The sequence below is a fragment of the Squalius cephalus genome (assembly GCF_949319135.1).
Source record: "Squalius cephalus genome assembly, chromosome: 5".
NCBI lineage: Eukaryota > Metazoa > Chordata > Actinopteri > Cypriniformes > Leuciscidae > Squalius > Squalius cephalus.
Window position 1 is genome coordinate 32,024,646 of NC_137126.1, and position 26,116 is coordinate 32,050,761.

Here is a 26,116-nt window from a genome sequence, read left to right on the forward strand (position 1 = left end):
ATATAGTCATAATCACTATTTAGTTTTGTCTGTACTGTGTTTGTCAGTTAGCAGTCGTGGTGCATGTATTCAGTGTAAGTGTGTGTCTGAGCTGCTGTGTTGTGGGATGGGCCGCTGCAGTGATGAGAGACTGATCGAGCGCGAGCAGCGGCTCATCATACACACACTGGCCGTGTCATGTCACGCGAGGACAGAAACAGTGCTCTGATCTTCACGGACGACGAAATGTATTAGTGACCCCATAATGAATCGCACTGAGGTACGTACATAATATCTTTATTTATTAGACTATTCTATTCATTTTTATCGAAGTGAATGTAAACTCAAGTTCCTCTGACAGTTCAACAAACGTCTTCCTGTTTTAAAATGTTCTGTTTGTTAAAATGTAGGCTACATCAAATAGGCTATTAGCCATGCCTGATTCACACAATTATATATATATATTTATAACTTTATTTCGGACTTGGCTTTCTCTTAATTCTGTCCTTCATACGCGGATTTGATGACAGAGGTCTTTTTAAGCCACAGGCAGAGGGAAAAACCTGAAACGAGATTGGAAAATTGAATTTCTTCATACAGAACAGCTGATTACCATTACTGGAAACAAATAAACTTCTGATTCAAAATATCTCTGGCATTCAGTTGACAGTGGTGAAAACCCCATTTAGGCACATTACAGTTGGGAGGACAAACCGAGCAGGCTGAACTGTGAGGAAAAATTGTCTACAGTGGTTAACAACTATGATTTCCTTGCGTGCAAACAAAATACTGATGTATTTAAAGAGAAGTGCATTTATTGCAACTAATGGCATGTTAGAGTTGTGCTGTGAACTGCTGCAGGGGCTCTTTTGTTCTCCCATGATGCTGCATTCAATAATAAAGACAGATTTCAAATCACTTAGCATTTTCCTGTCTGAGTGACCACACATTAAGACCTCCAAGACACTTGAATAGAAATAGATTTTGACTTGTTTATCTGTTGTCTGGGAGACAGACTTCTACCAGTTTTAAGATGATGACAAATCCTTGCCATCATATCATGAGTATGGAGTGCAGTAATAACTTCTCACTTTATTATTATTATTTATGTAAAATATACATATATTCAACAATTTGAATATAAGTTTAATATTGTATATAAAAATTACATGCACACACACACACACAAATCCCCCCCTCCCCCAAGCTTCCAGTTCCATCTTTTACCAAAAATACTGATCAAATGTAAGGGATCAGTCAGTAAACAAACCTTACATCTGTCTGCATGTGGTTTCTACTAAGGATTTGCAAGTTGTTTGTAGGTGTGCTGTATTGAACTACATGGCTATTGTATGTTGTAGATGGAGACGTCAGGGCCAAGTGTGAGGCGACACAGTCGTACAGTGAAGAGGAAACGGTGGGGTGGACTGAGGCAGCAATTGAAACTGCTGGGTCTGTTTGAGATCGACCAGCAACATGAGTTCTACAGTCTCACCTGTATGATGAAGGAAGGGCTATTTGCCGCTGTGCAGAACACCATTGACAACCCTTTACCTGTGAGTATTCCCATGTTTATGAACCTACACCCCATCCAGTCCCTATTGAATATCACTTTTTCCATTTTCAGGTAAAGATTACAGAGAGGAAAATGCAGTCAAAGCTAGAGTTTTGCCTTGGGGTCCAAGATATATAAAACAGAATTTCCTTCTGGGAGAAAAAAAAAAAAAAAAAAAAATATATATATAATTTCTGCCTATTCACAAAGCTATTTAAAATTTCACCAAGAAAATCTAGCCTTTTTATTGGGGTTATTTTAGATTTAATGTTTCTTTATTAATTTAATAAATTAATAATTAACTAGTGTTAGCATATCCACCACTCAAACTTTTATGAATACATTTATATGTACAGTGATGATTGTAATCAAACAGATTTGGAATCATATAATCAAAACCAAAATACGTCACGTGGAAATAAGCAATTCAGCTCACATTACATTTTCAGTGTTGAAGTACATATTGAAATAAATGTGCGAGAGACAAAAGCTTGGCATGGTCAAACACCTCCAAGGAGACAGACATGTTCCATTTGACATTAATTAGTATGCGGGCTAACCTCCGTAGAGAGGAGCATATTTCTCTCCATGGAGACTATGTGTTTGTGGTGCTGAAAAGGCACTGTGCAATGTTTTAGCTTGATTAGAGCTGTTTTTATCCTGGTTATTTGCTCAAGAGTAACAGAGCAGGGGGAGTGGAAGAGTAACCAAGTGTTTCGGTAACAAACACCATTGTACTGTGCACGCATTGGGGAGGAGGGACAGAATTCAAACAATGCAATGTTTCTCACAGTGCTACAGTACCACAACAGAGGGCAGAAATGTTAAAGCCCAAAATCAGTGGCTTCTTGTTAACTATGAATAAGAGACCATGTAGAATGCAGATGGTTAAATGGCATAAGTAAATAATAATCATAAGTATAATATCTAAGCTTTAGTGTATTTTAGATGAACAAGACACTTTTCACGTCTAAGATAATGTAATGTATAATTGATGTATGTCAGATATAATGAACTAACAATGAAAAATACTTAAAACAAAGCATTTATTTATTGTAGTTAATGTTAATCGGAACATTTACTAATATATTTTTAAGGTCAAAAGTTGTATCTGTTAACATTAGTTAATGCACTGTGAACTAACATGAACATTTGTATTAATTATTTGTTCATGTTAGTAAATGCATTAACTAATGTTAACAAATAAGACCTTATTTGTAAATTGTCGCCGTGTTTGGTAGTGTGGTGGCACTCATAGTCATGTGCTCGATCGCTAACAAACACACACACAGATGATGTTGCAGACCCCTGATTCCATTGAATCCAGTCTGCTTATGCAGCAGTATGACTCATGAATGTGCTGCCTGTTGTCCAGGGCTTAAAGCATCTCTCTCACACACTTAAACAACAAAAAGAAAAACATTGCCTGCAAAAGTATGTACTACTATCATTATTGATCATATATTTTGTTTTTAGGATGAGCTGTGTGAAGATGACTACAATTTGGAGGTTACTCAAATCCATAAGGTACATGTACATTAATGGAAAAAGCGGACACTGCTTACTGCAATTTTAGCATTTTTTGCTTTACTGGACAAAATGTGACGTAATAACTAAGCAGCTGTTTAGCATTGGCTTGTTTTGCTTGAATTGTACATAAGATCTGTACGTATAATTTCTACTGAATCTCATCTGTTGTGTTTGTGACTGTGTGAAGGAGTTCAGGATGGAGACGTATGCTGGGCCGGTGTTCGCCAGTCTGCGGCGCTCCCTGGGGATGACAGAGAAGGGATACCAGCAGTCCCTCTCCTCCGAAGGCAGCTACCTGCAATTTATCAGCAATTCCAAGAGCAAGGCAGACTTCTTTCTAACGTGAGTCAGCACAAATGTTTCGCTTGCAGGAGCATAAGCAACAGAGACAGCATAAAGAGGAGACAGACCGCTTGTAGAGGAACTAATGGGAGAAATCACATCGATAGAGGCATTGGTGTGTATATATAGTGCTGTGATGTGATTAATCACATCTAACATGCTGTTCTTTTGAGCTTTCTATTCATCAAAGAACCCTGAGGAAAATGTATCAAGGTTTCCACAGATATACTGTATTAAGCAGCTGTTTCAACATTGATAATAATAAGAAATTTTTGTTTTAAAGCAGAAAATCAGCATACTATAATGATTTCTGAAGGATCATGTGACACTGAAGACTGAAGTAATGATGCTGAAAATTCAGCGTTGCTGTTACAGGATTAAATTACATTTTAAAAGTATTAGAATAGAAAACAGCTATTTTAAATTGTAATGCAGTTTCACCAAATTACTTTGTACTGTATTTTTGATCAAGTAAATGCAGCTTTGGTGAACATACTGTACGAGACAGGTCAGTTTTTCAAAAACAAACAAAAAAACTCTCTGACCCTCTCTGTATCTGTAAGTAAACTTTGTAATATCAATATGTTTGTTTGATATCAAACCAAATGTCCTTTAACACAAATTTCTGTCTCCTCTGTCCAGTAATGACAAGCGGTTCTTCTTAAAGACACAGAGTAAAAGAGAAGTGCGATTTCTCTTGTCTAACTTGAGAATCTACATGGAACATCTGGAGAAGTACCCACACTCTCTGCTCGTCAAATTTTTGGGTGAGAAGCTGGCAGCTGGTAAATTAACTTTAGCAAATGTTACTGGACAAATATTTGATATAGTTCATATGCATTATAAAATTGAGACGACTTAAAACCCTAAATTCTTATCTTTATCGCGTCTGTTTAAGAAATTGTCATGCTTTATTCATGAACAGGTGTTCACAGAATCAAAATTGCACATCAGAGGATGGTAATTATTTCATTTATTAAATATCTTTCATTTCCTGTCAGTATTATTTATTATTTTATGGACCCTGAAGGTACATGTTATAAAACTCTATTGGTTTCCTGTGTGCAGAAGTACTTTATTGTGATGCAAAGTGTATTTTACCCTGATGACAGAATCACTGCAAGGTAAGACTTGCTGTGTGTTATAAATGGAAATGGTGTTATCTATCTGTCCATTATCAGTCCTGTAAATATTTAATGTTTCTCATTTCCCCATCACATATGGAACTTTGCTTTTGACCTACTGTAATCCACAGCCTTGCACTTATTGGTCATTAAATTGCATTGCCCTTTAGCTGTTTTTTTGGCTTGCACTGATAGTAAGAATAATGATCTAATCCATTACTCCCACCACCTTCTCCTTTACTCCTCCTCCTAGCTTTACATTCATCCTTCTGTCTCAATGTTTAAGGTATGATATAAAGGGCTGTGAGATGAGCCGGTGGACAGACCCGGCCCCTGAAGGCAACCAGATCATTGTTGTTTTAAAAGATCTTAATTTTGAAGGACAGTTCATTCAGTTAGGTAAGGTCAGTTCCTTGTTGGCAAAGGATATGTGCTGTAGACTTCATCTGCACCATTACATTCAATCTTATAGCTCCTTGTTCATATGACAGATCAACAGCGTCCTTGGCTCCTGCGTCAGGTGGAGATCGACACAGCCTTTCTTCAGACACTCAATGTGTTAGACTACAGCCTCCTGCTGGCCCATCAGCCCCTGCACCAGGATGAACTCGGCCAGACTCTCTCTTTCGGAACACTCATCATACGTACCAAAAAGTGAGCATAGTAAAGTTTAGTATACCATGCATATAGTCATCCATAAACAACCACAGACATTTACAAAGATGTTTTTAAGGAAGGTCTGCTTGTGTATATTCTGTACATATTTCAAATAAGATCTAAATAACCTGAATCAAATTTTTATTGTTACTATTTCAGGGAAGTTAATGTACACTATTGCTATTCCCATAAACAGCCAAGGTGTGACTGTTTTGAAAAGTGAGGGTTAATGTATGTATAGTGAATGGAAAACTTCTTAAAGGAACAGGCCGACTTTTTGGGACTTTAGCTTATTCACCATATCCCCCAGAGTTAGATAAGTCCATACATACCCTTTTCATCTCCAAGCGTGCCACAACTCTATCTGACGCACCCACCGCTAGCCTAGCGCTAGCCTGCGAGCAAATCACTCTGCCCAAGAAGCAGTGCTTCGCCTTCTGAGAATGTAGTTCCCAGTATGTATACGGTTTGAAGATGGCTGTGTCTCATGTGACCTTGTTATTTGTACACGCTGTGACTATACAAATCACAACATGTAAATAGGAAAATGTTGGTGTTATTTTGTCCCTTATTGGGAGCAGTATGCTAGCTGGAGCCGTTTACATCCAGTTCTATGTGCTAAGCTAGGCTAGCGGTGGGTGCGTCAGACAGAGTTATGGCACGCACGGAGATGAAAAGGGTATGTATGGACTTATCTAACTCTGGGGGATACGGTGAATAAGCTAAAGTCCCAAAAAGTCGGCGTGTTCCTTTAAGGAAGATGCCAGTGTTATATTGTCTTATAATGGGTTTTTTTTCTCATTTCGAAAGCTGCACATTTGCCTCATTTCAGAAAAGTATCTATTACTTTCCAAAGTAAGAAAGAAATTACAGTAATGAATGCCTCATAAGGAATAGCAATAGTTATTCTTCTCTGAAATGAGACCTCCTCAATGAAGTATTCAGGCAACAAATGCAACCTCTGGAGGGGGCAGCCTTCAAAATGAGACGTTTATCTCAACACACTGTGATTACTTAAAAAATTGTGTTGAATAGATACTGCAACAGTGGAGATTATAGTAATCTCAATTATAGTAAGTCTCAAGGTTGGTGCAGTTTGCTTTTCAAAATCTATTCTTGACACAGTCAGACGGTACACAGATGCTTACGACTAGTCACCACTATCCCACATATTCAACTGAACTACTCATGCTTGACTGATGTGCACACAAATGAGAGAGAAACTTTATATGATTAAGTGCAGAATACTGATGTTTGATTATGCTTCCACTGTTGACATGGTTCAGAAACAATATTTCCTTCAAAAAGTTTCTTTCTGCTGCCTCGTATTTCAGTATTTAAGGATAACAGGCTTTTCCCTGACTGTGAATGTTCATGTTCACATCTGTTTCCAGATCCTTCTCCTTCTCCAAATGGCCAATAGCAGGCAGGCATGTAGACAAATAATATCTAGATTTAATGTCATTTTTAAAGTAATGTCTCAAAGAAATAACACAAACTAAATTACTAAACTAAACTATAATAGCCATTTCTACCATTCCATCATTCATTAAACATCATCTCATATACTGTATATATATCCAACTTCTAAACTTATATTTCACCCAAACATTTTTCATTTTATTTAACTGTCTTTTGAAACCTTTATGACTTTGTCTCTTCCATAGAAACCAAATGACATATTTATAGCAGAATGTCCCAGCTGCTTTTCCATACAATGAAAGTGAACAGTGATCACGGACTGTCGAGCTTTTCAATGAACAACTTCAATTTCAAAGTTATCATATGACTTCAGGATGGGCTACTTTTATGGCTTTTTAGCACTTACATTGTATGGAGAAGAGCAGCGTGAACAAAACATCTCTGTTTGTGTTCCAACTATTCCTTTAAAAGCATGAAAAATTCAGGTGAAAAAATCTGCTGCAGAAAAACCAAGAGCTTCGATTCAGAAATAAGCGACAGCCACATATTTTGATCAAATGTGTTCCTCTCTGACTGGTTGTTAGGTCAGTGAATGCAACATCCAGTCCTACACATGCTGCATCACCCACTGTTCCTGGGGTGGTGGCAGAGGAAGACTCCACACTCCTCTCCGCAGAATTAAATTGTGCAACAACACAGTGTCACACAACAGAAATGCACAGTGGCAATGGAGGAACGGACTGTACAAGCCTAGAGGGAGACAAAATTGTGCAACCCAGTAGGATGGGAACCGATTCAGTCGATCTACAAGAGTTCCAGGCCCAGAACCGAAGACTGCTCCCCAACTTCAAGAACCCGCTTCATGTCATTGATGGATCAGAGCATCGTTACTTCATCGGAATTATTGACATCTTCACTGTTTATGGTTTCAAAAAGAGGCTTGAGTATTGGTGGAAAAGACTGAGATACCCACGGCAAACATTCTCCACAGTCAGTCCTCCAGCTTACTGTCACAGGCTGCGCCAGTGGGTTCAGGACCATACCAAATAAAATAAGACCTCTTGGAAAACAGAAGACAGCTTTTGAGTTGACCATTTTGAAGTGTCTGTTTATGAATAGCTTTGTTTAAATAAATACGATGCTAATGAAAGTACTTGTTTAAACACTGTACTTCCAGAAAATGCAAAAGTTAAAGTTGTATTCATTTAAAATTGTTAGACGCAAGTAATGGTGCAGTGACCATTGCATAATGCTGAAGATGCATAGGGATGAAAACATGAATATGTTTGATGAATGTAATGATGAATTATGTAATACTGATTTCATATATCCCATTCATTGAAGAGTACATTGTTACCACTTGATAACCCGCTGCTCAGACAGAAAGGATTTTGAGAGTAAATTATCAACAGCAGCAGGGTCCCTTATTTTATACTGTATTTCATTTTCCGCATCTGTTATGTGAAGCTACATAAGTGGGCATTCGAATGTTTTTCTTTCCTGAAATATTTATGCAGTATAATAAAAGAATGTTTAAGATCTGTATCTTTTCTTCTTTAAAGTTTTAGTTAGACATCAAACTTTATGCGATTGAAGCCCACCTTGAACAGATGAGATATCATGTGTTGAGCAATTTGTCAGCTAATTATGAAATGGTGGATTTATATCCCTGGAGCTAGCAGTTTTGAGCACATTTTTTAGGTATTCTGTCTAACAGTAATATACTGTAAGTGAGGTATATATACTTTTGAACTGCACATTTTATGGCTTCCAATAAAAGAAATGTTACAGCATGCATCATGGCTTAAATGCAAATAAATCACTATTCACATTGTTTTGCTCCCCTCCATTATTTTATATATAAAAAGAGCAGTTCAAACATATAGGCTCCGGGTTGAATGCTGACATTTTAATTGAATATTATAACAATACAATTTGTGTAAAAAAAAAACAGGAGGCCTGGTTTTAGAGGGGGTCTAAAAGTCAAATATGTTGGGGTTAATTTTGATTTATATATTTAACAACAACAACAAACTTGAAAGCTAATATCCCAAAAGGTCATTGGTAGAAGGTCTGTTGTTGTTTTTTATATATGGGTCCGATTTGACCTGCATAGACCACAGAAAACATTTTTTTTTTATAGATATTTTTTCATGAAAGCTACTTTTTAAAGAACTTTATTTAGTTACAATACTCAAAATACTGTGTTCAAAATAACTACAATAATAAAGGGGTTAAAGCAGGCTGAGTAGAGGATGGCTGATGTAACCGATGGTAAGATCATTAAACTCCAGGTTGCGCTGTCGATTCAGCCTCATCCTGCACAGTCGATCCCGTTGCAGGGACAACCAACAAGCTGATGTTGCTGAAACGCACACAGTGAAAACGCTGACACTATGGATTTCAATGTCAAGAAACTAGCGTCCGATGCAGGCGTCTTCTTCACTCGTGCTGTTCAGGTATGAAATGACCCAGTGCTTTCTGTTTACTTTACGGGAGTTGCGTTCAGCCGTAAGTGACGTGCGTATAATTCAGTAGGATGGATGAACGCAGCAGCTCGAGTGAATGGCTGGACGAACAGCTTCGCTCTGTTGGCCTTTATAGACTCTTACGCGATTATTCAGACACGTCGCTTTCTGTAAATTCTAATTTATCTGTCATTGTTCAAGCGAACACTCCTTATGTCATTTTACGATGATCTGTATTTTCCTCGCCATTGTAAGCCGATAGACGCAAGCCAAGCCCGTATCCATTATTAATGGCTGTTCATGTGACAGTCACCAGCTGAATTCTCGCTTACAGCGTATTCACCGTTCACTAGAGAACAGTTAATTGTTTTTATTTTTAAGATGGATGTTTAGAGGTGCTTATGTTATAGTTTGTCCCCCCAAAAATTCAGCTAATTAAAAAAATATATACACTCCGTTATAATCACCACAAGACAGTTAACAAAGTTTGAAGGGACAGTTCACCCACAAATTGAAAACATTGTCATCATTTACTCACCTTCATGTTGTCCTGAACCCCTACTTTGGTTCTTCCACTGAACACAAAATATGTTCTGCTACTGTTCATGCTAGTTGTTTTCCCCCCATAAAATGAAAGAGATACCTGTTCAATTGGACGGCTCCAAAAAATGAGAAAAATGCTATCTTCAGAGTAATTTCTTAAATTTCAGTTTCATTGTGTTCATCACACAAAGCTGTTTATCACTCATTTGATGATACTCTGTGTTTTTTTTTATTAATTATTATTATTTTTTTAAGCAGTATTAATATTTAAGTATTTAATTGCTGTAAAGAAAATCTTATAGGTTTTGGAACAACATGAGAGATCTTAATACATTTTAATAGACCTTCTTGTATGTAGAGCACTGAACGATGTCTGGCCAGCTGGTGTGTATGTGTGACTGAATCTGTTTCCATGATGTGGGTGGTTTGGCATAAAAACTTTGTTTGTTTTTTATTTATTATTATTTTTTTATTCATTCCAATATTTGTAATTTATTTTCTAGGCTGAAACTGTCTGTATGTTGTGACATGATATTTTCAGTAAAATGGATTCATTATTTCTAAAGGATACACCTTTTATAGGTCTATTATCACAAACAAATACAATTAAAGTCAGCATGAAATGTACTTTGTTAGCGCACATGACTAGTCTTATGGTAAACAATTCATCCTCGCAAGTTAACACACACACACACACACACCAAAAAAAAAAAAAGTTTTTGTAATCTTTAATCAAAATCTGTAAATGTACATCCCCTTTGGAATAGCCTCCCCTGACAGTGAGCTGAATGGAACGCCTACTTTTCTAGATCCAATTAATTCCCAGTGGGAAAAAAACAAGCCATGCCCACAACTGAAGTAAAGTTGGTCGCAGCTTCCAGTTCACATGGACTTTAATACAAAATGCAAGAATTTTATTTGATTGATAATTAACTGATAACTTGAACCAATATGTGATGATTCAAAGACATTACATGTGGTATGAAAAGATCAAATTAGCCATCAAGAAAATGACATACATTCAAAGCTGTAGATGTAGCCTAGATGGAATCCTTCATGCTGAGTTGCAGCGTGTAAATGTGATTTATATGTCCTTTTTTTTCCTCTTTCACCTTAAGCCTGAATTTTATGCTCAGTCAGCAGGGGTATTCCCTGTGTGTGAGTGAAATATCAAACACCAGCGTTATATTTTTTTTCACCTTGTCGGAGTGCTCTATTCCAGGAGACCCAGAGAGCGTTCAGCTGTTAGCTACTGATTTTCAACATTGACTGAGGTTTTAGCCTCCATATCTGGATATTAAGTGAATATAATCTGCAAAGGCCCAAACAAACCTGTGCCATACAACACTTGTCTGACCCTCTTCCATTTTATTGTTGTTATTTCTCCCCTGAGAAGACACAGCAGTAAACAAAAGAAGAACTCAACACTGTTTGCTGTCTAGGGACCAGATGGAGGGGGTGTCCCCATCCCTATCAGCCAATCACCTTAAGCATCCCTGCTTAGCCAGTCACTACCACTGTACCTGTCAGGGATTTATTTGGGAGCAGATCATTATCACTCAAAGCCACAGTTTTCTCATGGAGTTACTGCAGTCAGAGCCAGTGCATATGTCTGTTATGTCTATATACTTTAGGCCTGCTCTCAGAGAACAGTTTTTTTGTAATGTATGATTATGTTGGCCTTTTTTTGACCTGTTATTTTTTGATAGGAAGAAAGTCATAATCCCAGCAAATCATGTGAAGAACTGTAAGAGTTCTTCTCCTTTTCTTGCTGACAATATTCTGTCTTTGAAGAATACAAGAATGCTGCTCATTATTTGTTAATAGACTAACATTTGCACATCTTGTTTAGCATTCTGAAATAAAGTGTTAGAGCGAAAATAATGCATGTTCTTTTACCCCATAAAGAGCTGCTGATATGAACATCTGGTTTGGCAGTCTGAATTGTTTCATGTGTCCTTCAGTACACAGAGGAGAAGCTTGGCCAGGCAGAAAAGACTGAGCTAGATGCGCATCTGGAGAACCTGATCGCTCGAGCAGACTGCACCAAAAACTGGACTGAAAAGATCTTCAGACAGACCGAGGTGCTGCTTCAACCCAACCCAAGTAAGAATCTACATGGGCATTTCATGTTTAAGATCTTGGGTCATATGCCTAAGCCCCTGTATTGCATTTTCTTAAAGAAAATATTTTGTTATTGAATATGGTTTGAAATGTGTGGCCTTAAATGTGTTGGAAACATTTCCCATTAACATGATGAACAGGAACATCTGTTTGTTGGCTTCTGAATCAATTTACTTTAATGTCACCAACCATTTGGTTGATTACACCATGAAGAAAAAAAAAAAAAGTTTAATTTGAGAAATCAAATGTCTGCTTAATTCCTGTACAGCCAACCAGTGAAATATAATGCCTGACAACCATCTTAAAACAGCAATGGTTCTCACGTGTCACCATGTCAGGTGGTATCACGTTATGTGAATGCAATGTTTCACAAGCGTGCTGAGATGGACATCAAACTGGCATAGCGGTTAAATCTGAGCTGTTAATCGTCAGTGTGCTCTTATTTCACTCCAGGTTACTGCAGCGGGACTTTCCCTGTTGTAAGTGTACTGGAAGGCACTTTGGATAAAACTGTCTGCTAAATGACTTGTTTCCTAACTACTGTTCAAATGTTTTATATTAATTAATACTTTTATTCAGCGAGGACACATTAAATGTATCAAAGGTGATACCAAAGACTTCCACATTCTTACCCAAAAATTCATATTCTTTAAAACATGTCACAGTTTCCACAAAAATATTAGACCGCACAAATGTTTTTAACATTGATAATAAGAAAAAATGTTTCTTGTGCTCCAAATCAGCATATCAGAACGATTTCTTTGGTGAACATAAATGAGCTCGTTCAAAAACATTAAACATCTTTTGTACAGTAGGGTATAGCTCTTACAAAGAGTCAAACATCTGTTTTTATATCGGCAGCAAACAACGGAGTAAACAACAAAAAATATTTTATATTAATACTCTGTTATAATTCCTGGATCATTGATAAGGCCACGGGTTTCAGATGCTGTAGAACTCAACTTTGACTGCAGTACCTTGCAGTATTTAAGTTTTTTAAAGTAATTGCAAGAGGTTCTGATGACCTAGTGATTGTGTACTAGTAAGAACACTAACCTGTTCTTTCTAACTTTCTCCATGCTCCAGTTGACCAAACTGGTAAGTATTGTCTTTACTCCACATGACCTGTGCTTTAGGTCACCAGTTTAATTCCTTCCCCCAATGAATGATGTTTAGTTTTTTTTAGGCACAACGTGTGGATTTCGCTCTTCTCACTATGCCTTTGTCATGATAGTTTGTTTGAAAAAGGAGAATGAATCTTGTGGTTTTAGCCAAACACAAGCTCAAGCTTGTTCTTCAGTCATCTGAATGTCTTAACCAGGGGTCAGTTGCATAAACATAGCCATTATGTTAAGACTGTGTCTTAAGAACTAGTATGATCAACTAGAAGTTAGTTAGGGGTAATCAGTCTTACTGTTCGGTGTCAAATTAGACCAGTTTATGTTACTGACTTTAAAAAGTTATTAACAGTTTTAAAGAATAAAATTGGATGACTAACTTGTAAGACTAGTCTTAACAGTTTATGCAACTGGCCACAGATCTGGTTATCAAAACTGAATCAACTGACTGAATAAAGCATGATGTCCATCTTACTGATATGAATCTCTGTTTAGGTGCCCGTATTGAAGAGTTCTTCTATGAGAAATTAGACAGAAAGATCCCATCCAGAACCACCAATGCAGAGCTGCTGGGACAGTATATGCAGGATGCTGCAAAGGAATTTGGGCCAGGAACTCCATATGGTTCGTACAACCAACCAGAGGAAAATTAATATAATATAATATATTTAACCCTTTTTCAGGTTGTTTTTTTTTAATGATCATTTTGCCTGCATTAATGCCAACTGCATACATTTTGGCCCAAGTCTGTAGTTTTATTGGAATTTTACTATTTCACCCCCATTTCCTTTAATAAACCTATTTTACACTAGGCACACAAAATAGTTACACTAAGGACCTTAAAGGGACTGTAAGTAGGAATTTCTCCCATCTAGTGGTGAAATTATATTTTGCATTCAAACGAATAATGCTCTCCAGCGCCTCACTTTTTCAAATGCGCGTTGCATCTACGGTAGCCGTTATGTACCAAAAAGCTATGACAGAATGTCTTATAATAGCACTTCGAGTTTTTCTTCAGGGGAACAGGCTTGTTATTTAAAACAAACTGAAACTTGAAACAACGAAAAAAGAATGTTACAGTATGAATTACTGACTGTGAAAAACATTAAATAAGGTAGTAATAAAGCCTTCTTTACTCGTTATATTGTTTGAAGTACTTGCATTGTTAGATATCATCATCATCAGAGCCTTTCTCTAATGTTACTTTACTCAATAGCTGCTATTCATCAAAGAGCCTGTTTAACTTTTACTATAAATGTTCTTCTGTCTATATAATAAAGTACTTCTCAATATAATAAAAAACTTATATAGTTTTTTTTCTGTCTATATAATAAAAAAACTTCTGTTACTTTACTCAACAGCTGCTATTCATCAAAGAGCCTGTTTAACTTTTACTATAAATGTTCTTCTGTCTATATAATAAAGTATACAACCAAGCAATGAAAAAAAAGCTTGTAATTAAGAACGTAACATTGACTTACCTGTCGAGAAGAAAGCAGGCAACTTCAGCATCTCTTTTGAAAGCTTTCTCCTGCATTCGCTATCCCGACATTAACCCTTGTTTTTGTAATCTCCGGTCACGTTTCCTTTTACGGTCTATTTTGGACTTTTTCGACGACGAGGACTCCTTATCCTGTGACTCATATGTATGTATGAATGAACGGTGTATAAATAACCGTGCAGTGCAGCCTTTTAAACTTGCCGGGGCAGTGACAAGCGCCTCTCACTGCTCTGCTCCTCCGCTTCTGCTGGCTTCAGTCACGTGATGCTGGCTCTGAACGAAACGCGTTGTGGAAACGCGTTGGCCTAGTACTTTTTGTCCCTCTCTGCTATTATAGTTTTTCAAGATGGCAGAACTACATGGAAGCCTCCGTGGACTTACCCGTCCCATGTATATAAAGATAATAAATTCTTCGTTTACGAGGATTAGTCTGATCATTGGCATAGGTATTTGTACATCATTGAGGGCATATTTATTAATAAAAATATTGATTTTAGATAATAAAATACCTAAAAAGTTACACACAGTCCCTTTAAGAACAAAACTGTCCCATTGAAACTGCAATTTTTAATCACAGGCCATTTAACTGCAAAATGATGCAGTCTTTGCCAATAGGCTTTCATTCTGTTGGCAAGGTTTCAGAATTAAAATATTTTACAAGATGGTGCCATTTGATCAGGTTTGGCCTATAAAGCAAATACTTGCTTTTTCCTGTTTTCTGCTTCTGCATATTATAGTGTGGTTTGTATGTGTCTAATAAAAAAAGAAGATGTTTGCGTGTAATATTTGACAGAGAAAAACTGTACTGTACTGCAAACCCCAAATCCCAGAGCTCTGTGTACCAGTGGAACCCTGCTGGCATTTCATTGTAAATATGTGGTATTGCGCCCAAACAAAATCTTACTGAAAGCAAATTTTTTGAGATATCAACCTCAAATTTGGAATACAACTTGTTTAGATTAATGGCCTTGATTTTCTAGCAGTTTATAAATTCTATACGTTTTATTAAATATATATATTTTAATATAAAATAATGTTCATAAATAATTTTCGTAAACTTAGCCCCTCTAACTTTTTATTTATTTATTTATTTATTTATTTTTTATACTTCTGCCAAGGGTCTTCTTTAAAATGAGACCAAGCTTAAGTCTGTGCTCCAAAGCTTCACATTTTTATAACAGTTTTTGTCCAAAGGTTAAAAAATACCTGCACTTACAATTACACTGTTGACCCTTCCCTTAACCCAAACCATATCACTTAACCTGTCCCTAACCATATCTGTATAACATCTTAATAGCAGCAAAAGTGTTTTGCAATACAACATGAACACAATAAGAACATTGTAGCTAACATTTTTTTGTAAGTACATTGTAGTTAAAGACACCTAATATAAAGTATGACCTTGAAAATTATCTGTTTTTCCCTACTAGAAGCCAGTACATATTAATTAATAAAATAAAAGAAGATATTTTTATATATATATATTTATTTACTCAATTGCTCTGGGATGCTGTGCCTCATGCCTGACCTTGCCTATGGCACAATGTGAGTCAGGATCACTGCTGCCCAAGCTCTCATCTATTAGCCTATTATTATTTTTTCCTGTTTTCCACTGTCTCGCTTCTGACATGACAAAAAATGAATCTATGATTTGTTTGATTCTTGACAAGTGATTGTTATATACAATGCTGCATTTTGAAGTAATCTAGCTTTGCAAGTCTCCAAATCATGTTAATGTTTTGCTGCAAGCTATGTGTCACTAGATGGCGTACTTGCCCTCTCTAAACAGAGATTGTTGGCAAACAGTTTTTCACAGATGCTTTTAGGTTAGAATTTTCTAAGTGATTGTGTATATCTGTGTATGATTCGGTAACCATTTGATATATAACTAGTTACAGAGTATATGTATTTTTTCTCTCAATTATTATTACAAAATCATAAAATTTGTGTCAATTTATAGGGGTGTAACGATACCCTCATGTCACGATTTGATACATATCACAATACTGAACTCACAATGTGAGATTATTATGATATGGAAAGACATATGGTAAAAGGTTAACAAAAAATGTACTGTTGTACTGGTTATATAAGACATATGGCATCATCAGGAGCCACAAATATTGGATTTTACATTATATATAGTAGTTTAATGTAGTACTGAAACTAACTAAATAATTAATTTTTTTCTCACATAGTAAATTACAGATTGCCTCTATTCACGATACATATTGTTGCATTTTTGTATTGCAATATATTGTGACACAAAATATTGTTACACCCCTAATAATTTAAAATAATAGTGCCTGTTAAATACTTAAATTAATATAATCATGTCACTGCAAGACATGTCAATTTTATAAAAAAAAAAAAAATCAGGACCACTACCAAAATAAATATTAATATATAGAAACATGAAAAAACAAATGAAAACATAAAATTGTTTCATTTACATAGAATCAGAGCATCTCTAAGTGATTCATATCAGGTGTGGTTCATAAGTGATTAATTGAGTTTAGGACTGTGACTGAAGAATATATTCATTAAGCTGAATGATGAAGATGCTTACATGCGTGACAAGGTGAGATGAGTCAAAGATTGTTTTGTCTACATCTGATAATCTTATCACAGTTCATCTCCCATCGAAATGAGTTAAAAATGTGCAAACCATATTGCTCGAAGCAATTTCCATGAAATGTTCTTGGTTAGTTAAACAAGCTTGAAAATTATTTGACAGGAAAACATTGAAAATGTAATTGGAATCTTATGTAATGTTATGTTTTGTGATTGTTTACCAGGCAGTACTTTGATCACTGTTGGAGAGTTTCAGAAGAGGTTAGGTGGAGCAGAGCGAGAATTCTTGCATACATCAGCCATCAACTTCCTCACACCTCTGAGGAACTTTCTAGAGGGTGACTGGAAAACGATTTCTGTAAGTGATATACATAATCTTGGCATTAGATGGCTCACTTCCATCTAGTATGTTGGCTAACATACATTGGCTGATAAAATCTGTTAGTTTTCTTTGGACATTTATCTCTGTAAAATAGTTCATAGGTACTGTTTTTGAATTGAAGAATATCCTGACCATTTTAGTACATAACTTCATTGAATAACACACTAGTTAAATTTATGATCAAATAGGCCTACTTTACATGTGCTTTAGCTTGTTTGTCAACCCATCAAAATAAGAGTACTTCTTTAAAGCCTGACAAAATATTATTTGATTTAAAGTGTACTTTAAAGTAAAACTTGTTAACTGTCACCCCTCATTTGAACAGAGGTCAGAACTTAAATGGTTGTAATTCAGGAATTCTTTGGAATACAGACCTAATGTTGGTCTTTTTTTTAAAGAAGACACTCAGCAGATTAGTGCAGAAGTGAAAGCACTTAACATGGAAAAGTTGTAGAAGTTTCAGTTTACTGTTAGTAAATGTGCTGAGCTAAACATTTCTTATTTTATACAAAATATATATTTTACAAAATAATTGCTAAAAAATTAAAGCCATATGTCTAACCAAGTTGTGTTCCAAATTGAAAGTTGATATCACAAAAATTGAGCCCGCTAAAAGGTTTATTAGTATGCAACATTTTTGACACTGACAGTTAACTGACTAAATGTGTTAAGAAATAATCATGAAATTGTACTCCCTTTAAGTACACTTAAGTGCCCTTTTATTTGATTAATATTGTCTTCGTGGACTGTTTTTAAAAAATGTACTTGTATGATGCAAAGTACAATACAAATACACATTCGATACAGTTAAGCACACGTTCTTTTTCTCAAAGGTCTGTATGTTTTGTTTTCAGAAAGAGAGAAGACTGCTTGAGAACCGGCGCCTTGACCTAGATGTTTGCAAAGCTCGACTCAAGAAAGCAAAGTCAGCAGAGGCCAAGGCTGCTGTAAGGTTTATTTACACTTAATTCTATCATCATCACGTACCTTATACCCTACCACCCACTTATCAAGAAGCACTTATGAGCTGTCAACATAGGATTCCGATTTCTCAAGGGACAATCCAGGAAGTATGCTATGAATAATCAAGAATATTCATTCTAGCCGACAGCCTAAATATAGCCCATCATGAGGTTATCATTGACGACTGTAAGTGCAACGTCTAATCGAACAATGTGTCAAACACTGAAAGTTGAAGAAAAGAAAAAAACCAGACAGTTAAAATATCCAAAATCCACTAGAACAATGTTATATATTTTGTTGATTTGTGTACTTACATTATCCCAAATGTTTCTAAGAATGTTTAAATCCAGAGAAATATGCAGTATCAAGGACACGAACCGTGTCCGTGCGTTGCCTATCAATGACATCACACCCGCGATAACCTCGATTTACGGTTTTATTTTGTAGAAACCATGGAAACACCAAAGTCACTTTAATATATTGGGGCCCTATTTTAACGATTTGAAACGCAAGTATCAAACGCGAAACGCAAGTTACTTTGTGGGCGGATCTCGAGCACTGTTGCTATTATACTGGTGGGATAAATGACTCTTGTGCCCGACGCAAATCTAAATGGGTTGGTCTGAAGTAGCTACATTACTCATAGGTGTGGTTTGGGCATAACGTGAAATAAACCAATCAGAGCGTCATCTCACATTTCCTTTAAAAGCAGGCGCGCTTGTTCCATGGCGGATTGCTATTATAACGGCGGATTTGCCAGGCGCACACCAGGAGCGGTTCACAGCCGAGGAGACCGACGTTGTCGTCAGGGCTGTAAAAGACAGAGAAGTGACATTGTATGGGGATGGGAGAAACCCACCCAAATAAGCTTCAGTTAAACAGGTGTATAATAATTTGGACACCACAATGATTTCCCTCATGTGGAATATTTTCCTTGTAATTATGTATGGTTTGCAAAAATGGCAACTGCTGCGTCTGTGTAGATGAGAGAAGCAAAGTGTATGCGCGTTGTGCACACACTACATTATGGCCAAGCATGCGCCCTTAAAATAGCATCTGAATAACGTGCCATTTAGCCTGACGTCGTCATACTCAGATTCTAGTCAGAATGTGAGACTGATACTGCTCCATTGGGCTGTGATTATGGGGCGTGTTTCAACCGAACCAGGAAGGAAAATGCCTCTGCACTCAATTGGATAGACCTACAACCAATCAGAGCAACGGAGTAAGTGACGTATGTTTTTCATTCATGTTTCCGATCGACAAATGCCTTGATCGTGGTTCTCTGTTCCTCTTTTAAAATGAATGCGCTGTCGATATCTTCTATAAAAGACGCGATGGCGGAATCTACACATGATGTTTTTTAAACAAAGTTTGGGAGGAGCACGTTCAAATAATCAATCCAATCAACATGTCATCAAACAATTACCGTCTACCCTATCAGCATGACAGGAAGCATATATTTATTCATTCTGTCAACTCACCTAACATTACTTGACCGTTTTCAGCATCCCTCCAGTCACTCTCGGCTTGTTCTTCCACAGCCTGGAATATGGGGGGAGTACTTTGGGTTCGGGCAGAATACCGAGCCCGGAGCCCTCTCCTCGGACAGCACGCCAAATATGCATTTATTCTATCTGACTTATTTGTAAGTGTGAACTCGTGAAATCTCAATTCTCCAGCAACAGCCGTCTTTGTTGTAAATGAATTCAACCCAAGCGCTCTTTGGTGACGTGGATGATTACATTACTGTTGATCATCTGTCCATCATCGTATAAAGCCTGCCCTGACAATTTGATTGGTCCAAACAGCTTTTGTTCGGGATAATAGCTCCTCAACGGATCAAGTCCAGACCGAACTTCCCGAACTAAACATTTTGTGGGCGGGGCTAAGTTCGGCTGGCATCCAGGCTACGCGCCACTGACTTTAGACTAGGTTTTTCCTGGTCTGTGGCGGAATTGTTTGGCGGAATTGTTTTCCGGAACTGCAAAATAGTACCAGGGAACGTTTGCACCGGAACACGCCTCCTTTTTTTGCTGAACCGCCCCCGGGAGCACAAGTTCATTCCCTAATTTGCAGACGTGCGTCTGTCGAGGGAAAAGTCCGCTGTGCAAAATAGGAATGATACATGCGTCGGTGTACAAAGTCAATTGCGCTGGGTGCAAGATAGGGCCCATTATGTATTATTAGACAGGTGAGCAGCTATTTGGATACATTCATCGACAGAAAATGAATGCTCACTGCCATGTGCAATAAGTATCTCATGTAGTAGCCACCGAGTGAACAAACAAAGTAGCATTATAACAACTCTTTCAACACACTCAAATGTATCTAATATGATAAAACAGCACTGCGTTTCCCCACATATGCATGACCAGAAGAAGTGAAAGTGGTCTGCGACATAAAAGCTCCACTGCTCTCGAGCTGTGTATCGTGCTTGTCTCCCATTAGCAATCGCTCCAGCTGCTTCGTTCCCCTCAACGGCTTTCGTAATGTTAATAAATATTTAATACATTACTGGTCATCCATGAATATGATTTCTTCCCGAGTCCCGTTGTATTCTCCACCGGCTTTAGAGGTGAAGACAACAACTCCCATGAGTCCGTGAAATCAAGGCGCCATCAAGCTACACCTTTGTTTTGAATAAACAACCTCTAGTGGCGAAAAATTACATAGTGTGCCTTTAACCACCAAATGGACTGATTCCTATTAATCTGTTAACATACTGGAAGCATTTTTGAATGAATTTTTGAATCTTACGTGTAAATAAGATTTACATGTTTAAATGCACCTTGACTAAATAATTAGACGAAAAAAAACAAACTGCTAAACGTGATGCATGATGTGATAAAATATGAGGTTTGGGTAACATATTGGTTACAGCAAATTTTAAAGCCAAACAATTATCAATAGCACTTTACAATAATGTCTACATTAATGTAATGTTAACATTAGTTAATGCATTATACAACATGAACTAACAATGAGCCATTATTTTTTTACAGCATGTATTAATTTTTGTTAAGGTTAGTAAAATGCAATTGTTCATGTTAGTTCACAGTGCACAAACTACTGTCAGATACAGGTAGATTTAGATTTCTAAATGTACAATATTAGTAAATAAAAAAAAATAAAAAAAGATTAATAATACATTTAAATAAATTAATCATTAGTTAACAATTGGTAGTTAATGCAGTTAACAAATTAACCCTTATTATACTGTTACTATAGGTCATTTTATTCATTAGCCTCTGGTCACCACATCTTTTTTTAAAAGTGGCCCCTGAGCTCTGTAATTAGAGTCACCCTATGGTAAAAGTGATGCTTCTGGTTTATTCTGTTTACCTCATTACAAAAGGGTAATTTACAGGGTCAAGTTACAGGGTCAAGATATTCCTTGAGTCTTGCATTATATGGAAACATCATTATCAAATGATCCTTTCATATGTTCTCCTACTCTGAGGGATGAGTCACCTGCTTTGAGTCATATTTTCATTGTTTGCTTTCCTACATAGACTGTTTGCTAATATACATATTTTAGGATGTGATTTTAGTGATTTCCCTCTTGATACATATCCTGTTAAAATTTTAATGGGGTTATCTAAGGTCAGGACCGGACTAGACTATGATTACCTCAATAAATCTATATAAAATCTCTATCCTATAAAGGAACCTGGTTGTTTGTTCCTTTTGTGTGTATATGGGAATACAATTATGATTCAGTCATCAGAGTTTTCTTTACTTTCCAATGGCCACATATATTTGATTGTGTGCTCTGTGTCGGATCTTTTCCTTTCCATGTTCACTAACACGTCTCTCTGTTGTCATTTGCACAGTGTGAGGGAGATGTGAGTATCCGAGTTTGTGTGTGTTTTCTCAACTGGCTTTCATACTTAGCTGGCTCATGCAAGCAGTTACTTAGTCACATATATATATATATATATACATACAGTAGTCAACATTTGAAGTGGATCAAAAAAGTTAATCAAAGTTGTCAAATATATATATATATATACAGGGCTTGACATTAACACCCACCTTCCTACCAAAAGCGGGTGGATTATCGCAGTGGCGTGTAACATTCATTCTCACTAGCCACTTTGACGGGTAGAATTTTATTTTCAATTAAATAAATATATGTGCTGCAGGTTTCAGAGCATGACGCTTTAACCCTTACACTGTGTTGAAATTCCTGTAACACCTTTGGTGTTCCTGGTAAAAATGACCTGCCTTAAAACAAATTTTTTAAATCGATCGTTACGATATATTATCACCATATATTGGATTCAATCTTTTTGCCAACTTGTTTTCTTTTAATTAGGACAGGTTTTGTATTCCTTTTTGGAACTAGTTGACCGTAGGCCTCATTGATCTGAGCTTGTGCACCTCAGTTTTTGAGTGAATTTCTTTCTTTTTTTCTCCTAATACTATATTATCATCAAATATTGGATCAATCTTTTTGTCAACTTGTTTTCTTGAAATTAGGGCAGGATTGATCTATGGATAATGTTCATCTCTGTGAAAAGCCTGTAATACTCAAAATAATGTGTGTGCATGCATGCGTGCACATGAACATGATGAACATTGTCCTGAACACTAAATGTTTCTCTTATTTTCTATCTCCCCCATTTATTTTCAATGGATGGTCATTTTTGACCAATATAAGGTCAGATCAATGAGGCCCACCAGCAGGCAAAAATAAATACAAATCTGTCATAATTGAAAGAAAACAAGTTACCAAAAATATTGAATATCATTTTTCACATATAATATATATTGAATATAAATTGAATAAAACCCTGTTACACTTGTGGTGTTCCCAGTCAAAAATGACCTGCCTACAGAAAATAGCTTATAATTCTCCCGTTATGCTATATTAATAGTACAAAAATTATCAAAATATTTTTGGTAAGTAGTTATACCCTGTGTGAGCATAGTCACATTTTCAAAATGAACCGAACACAACATAAATACATGCGTACAGGTTACTTGCTTCTTCCAGCGGCTCTGTTCACAGTAAATGCTGCTCCATTCAAACTCAGTCACTGCATGTGCCATTTGTTTGGGTTTCCAATAACGTGCATTTGGTAACACGCATAAAGTCTGACGCGCTTTGTGTTTCATGCAAAGTGTTGCTCTGTTATTATTTACATGAATGGAGCTCTGCAGCTCGGTTAACAAACTCCATCTCTGCAAATGCTGTGAGTTTAGGTTCCTTATAATGTTTGTCTTGGAATGCAACGTGCATCATTTCACCAGATTCATAGTGGTTGTTGCATTTCTATTGTAAAGAAGGAGGCAAATATTAAAGATTAAGTAGACAATTGATTAAAACAAGGATTTTATCATGTTGTAAAGTGTAACAACAACAATCACCAGGCCATTGGCGCCCTCTGCAGGCATTTATTGTAAAAAGTAATGTACATAAGTTGATTATATTTATATTATGCACATTAATTATTTTAACAGAGTTGTTAAATAAAACCAAATGATTACTTGCTTTTGATGCTTTATTTGAACCAATTATTCACGCATTATTATATGCAATTATTATGCATTTTAAGTCATTTGAAAGGCTAATATTCACATAGGTCTATTTTTATTACCTAAATAAATAAATAATCCGATGTGTATCGCCACACTTCTAATAAAATGTCATTTCTCAACAACAAAATTGTGGCCAGTGAAAATGCTTAGTGGCGGGTAACTTTGGAAAACCACAAGCTACAGTGGCTGGTGAGCAACAAACGTTAATGTCAAGCCCTGTACACACACACACACACACACACACACACACACACACACACACACACACAGTTGTGGTCAGAATTATTGATGCCCCTGGTAAATATGATAAAAAAAAATAGCTGTATAAATAAATCTGCATTGTTTATGCTTTGATCTTTCATTAAAAAAATGCACAAAATTTTAACCTTTCATTGAGGTAAGAGAATTAAAAGTGGGGGGAAACTCACATTATGAAATAAAACACGGTCTTTAAAACACGTTGGCCACAATTATAGGCACCCCTAGAATTATGAGTAAAATATCTCTGAAGTATATTCCCATTAATATAAATTTTTTTTTGCACACCAGGGTGACTAGAAAAATGAAATTGTCTAGCTATGACTTCTTGTTTCACAGGAGTATAAATATGAGGAAACACAAAGGCCAGATTACCTAAATCCATCACAATTAGTAAAACCAAAGAATACAGTTCTGATGTGCAGCAAAAGATTGTTGAGCTTCACAAAATAGAAAGTGGCTGCATGTAAGAAAATAGCTAAAATTGAAAATTCCCATTTCCACCGTCAGGGCAATAATTAAGAAGTTCCAATCAACTAAAGATGTTCGAATCTGCCTGGAAGAGGACGTGTGTCTATTGTCTTATACCATGGTTTGTCTGAATGCTCTATTCTGATTGGCTGGAAGGTGTGCAATAAAACCTTTTAATGCACAGGTAGTTCCAAGTCAGTTTTAGCACCGTTCTATTTGCTGTTTTCATTGAAGCGCACATACACATACGTCACTCGCACACAGTGTGCTGCACCTGAGCACATACACACAAACATTCAGGAGCACAGAAACTTATCAACTTATCAATAGAGAGATAGAAGCTGAACAGACGCAGGTACGAATCTCTCTCTCTCTCTCTCTCTCTCTCTCTCTCTCTCTCTCTCTCTCTCTCTCTCTCTCTCTCTCTCTCTCTCTCTCTCTCTCTCTCTCTCTCTCTCTCTCTCTCTCTCTCTCTCTCTCTCTCTCTCTCTCTCTCTCTCTCTCGATAATTAATTAAAATAAATGCTATAATTCATTCATTCAAATAAATGTAATCTTACGCATTACTTTATCTGTGTGCCTGATTCAAAGCGGACAGAATGCTAGATCTAACAAGCCTTCTGCTCAAATATTGCGCTGCAAACATCAATAACAGCTTTAAGTTGTCAATGCTGGCAAATGTGCATGGTATAAGCAGGGTATTCCACGGCTAGCTGTGCATTCAATTATTTTAATGCACTTCGCGTCGGGCGGTTCTCCGCTTAGTGTTGGACGGTTCTTTGCCTCCACGTCGTGCTTTAAAATCGTTTAATGCACAGCTAGCTGTGGATTATCCCTTGCTTAATGCATGGCGAGGAGGAAAGTTTGAGTTGCCAAAGACTCTCCCAGGTTCACAGATGGAGAATTGCAGAGAATTGATTTCAGCATATTCAATTCATTTCAAAAGAGACCTTGTTCTATAGTCAGATGAAACAAACAAAAAAAGTTGCTTTTTGGCTGCAAACACACCAGAAAGGTTTGTTGCAAACAGGGATAAAAAATACCCCATATCCACAGTTAATTATACTGCTGGATCTTTAATGTTGTGGGCCTATTTTTTTGCTAGAGGTCCTGGACATCTTGTTCAGATGCATGGCATTTCTAGTAAATACCAACAGATAAAAAATCAAAACCTGAAGGCCTCTGCTAGAAATCTTATAATGGGCAGTGGTTGGATCGATCCAAAACCAACATAAAAGTCAACACAAAAATGTGTCACTGCGCACGAAATGAAGCTTCTGCCATGGCCGTCCCAGTCCTGTGACCTGAACCCTATAGAAAATGATTTGGCTGAACTGAAGAGAAGAAGCACCAACATGGATCTGGGAATCTGAAGGATCTGAGGAATGGTCTCTGATCTCTTGTCAGGTGTTCTCCAAACTCATCAGGCATTATTGGAGAAAACTCAGAGCTGTTATCTTGGCATTAGCCAACTTAGCAAAAAAAATCTGCAGCTGCCCTCCTAATTTCCGTGTTTTTGTGTGTGGCAGAGTTATAGGCTGGTTTGTCATGTGTGTGT

The 26,116-nt window shown here is 36.8% G+C and overlaps 2 protein-coding genes across 7 annotated transcripts in view; both read left to right on the forward strand.

The window, feature by feature from the left end:
• The first annotated feature begins 1 nt into the window (after position 1).
• Positions 2-8,443, forward strand: pip5kl1 (phosphatidylinositol-4-phosphate 5-kinase-like 1). 2 transcript variants are annotated; one of them, XM_079872079.1, is made up of 10 exons: positions 2-259; positions 1,302-1,535; positions 3,011-3,061; positions 3,252-3,406; positions 4,049-4,173; positions 4,332-4,366; positions 4,475-4,530; positions 4,817-4,929; positions 5,022-5,184; positions 7,194-8,443. In XM_079872079.1, exons 2-10 carry the CDS (start codon positions 1,341-1,343, stop codon positions 7,657-7,659), a joined length of 1,359 nt encoding a protein of 452 aa, XP_079728205.1. In that variant the 5' UTR covers positions 2-259; positions 1,302-1,340; the 3' UTR covers positions 7,660-8,443. The 2 variants fall into 2 exon arrangements, with proteins under 2 accessions (XP_079728205.1, XP_079728204.1); XM_079872078.1 differs by having other exon boundaries at positions 1,341-1,535.
• Positions 8,444-8,914: 471 nt separating this feature from the next.
• Positions 8,915-26,116, forward strand: part of sh3glb2b (SH3-domain GRB2-like endophilin B2b) — a 32,445-nt gene continuing 15,243 nt past the window's right edge. For all 5 annotated transcript variants that reach the window (XM_079871385.1, XM_079871386.1, XM_079871387.1 and 2 more), the window contains exons 1-5: positions 8,915-9,068; positions 11,585-11,726; positions 13,358-13,486; positions 17,162-17,295; positions 18,174-18,266. In XM_079871385.1, the coding sequence (XP_079727511.1) occupies positions 9,006-9,068; positions 11,585-11,726; positions 13,358-13,486; positions 17,162-17,295; positions 18,174-18,266 (561 nt within the window). In that variant the 5' untranslated portion in view covers positions 8,915-9,005. The remainder of the gene's footprint in view (positions 9,069-11,584; positions 11,727-13,357; positions 13,487-17,161; positions 17,296-18,173; positions 18,267-26,116) is intronic.

What these genes read in the sequence shown, in the direction of transcription:
- pip5kl1 (XM_079872078.1), top strand. An exon ending in AGGTTACTCAAATCCATAAG is followed by an intron (nt 3,062 to 3,251) that starts GTACATGTACAT and finishes GACTGTGTGAAG; the next exon opens with GAGTTCAGGATGGAGACGTA. An exon ending in TCTGCTCGTCAAATTTTTGG is followed by an intron (nt 4,174 to 4,331) that starts GTGAGAAGCTGG and finishes ATTCATGAACAG; the next exon opens with GTGTTCACAGAATCAAAATT.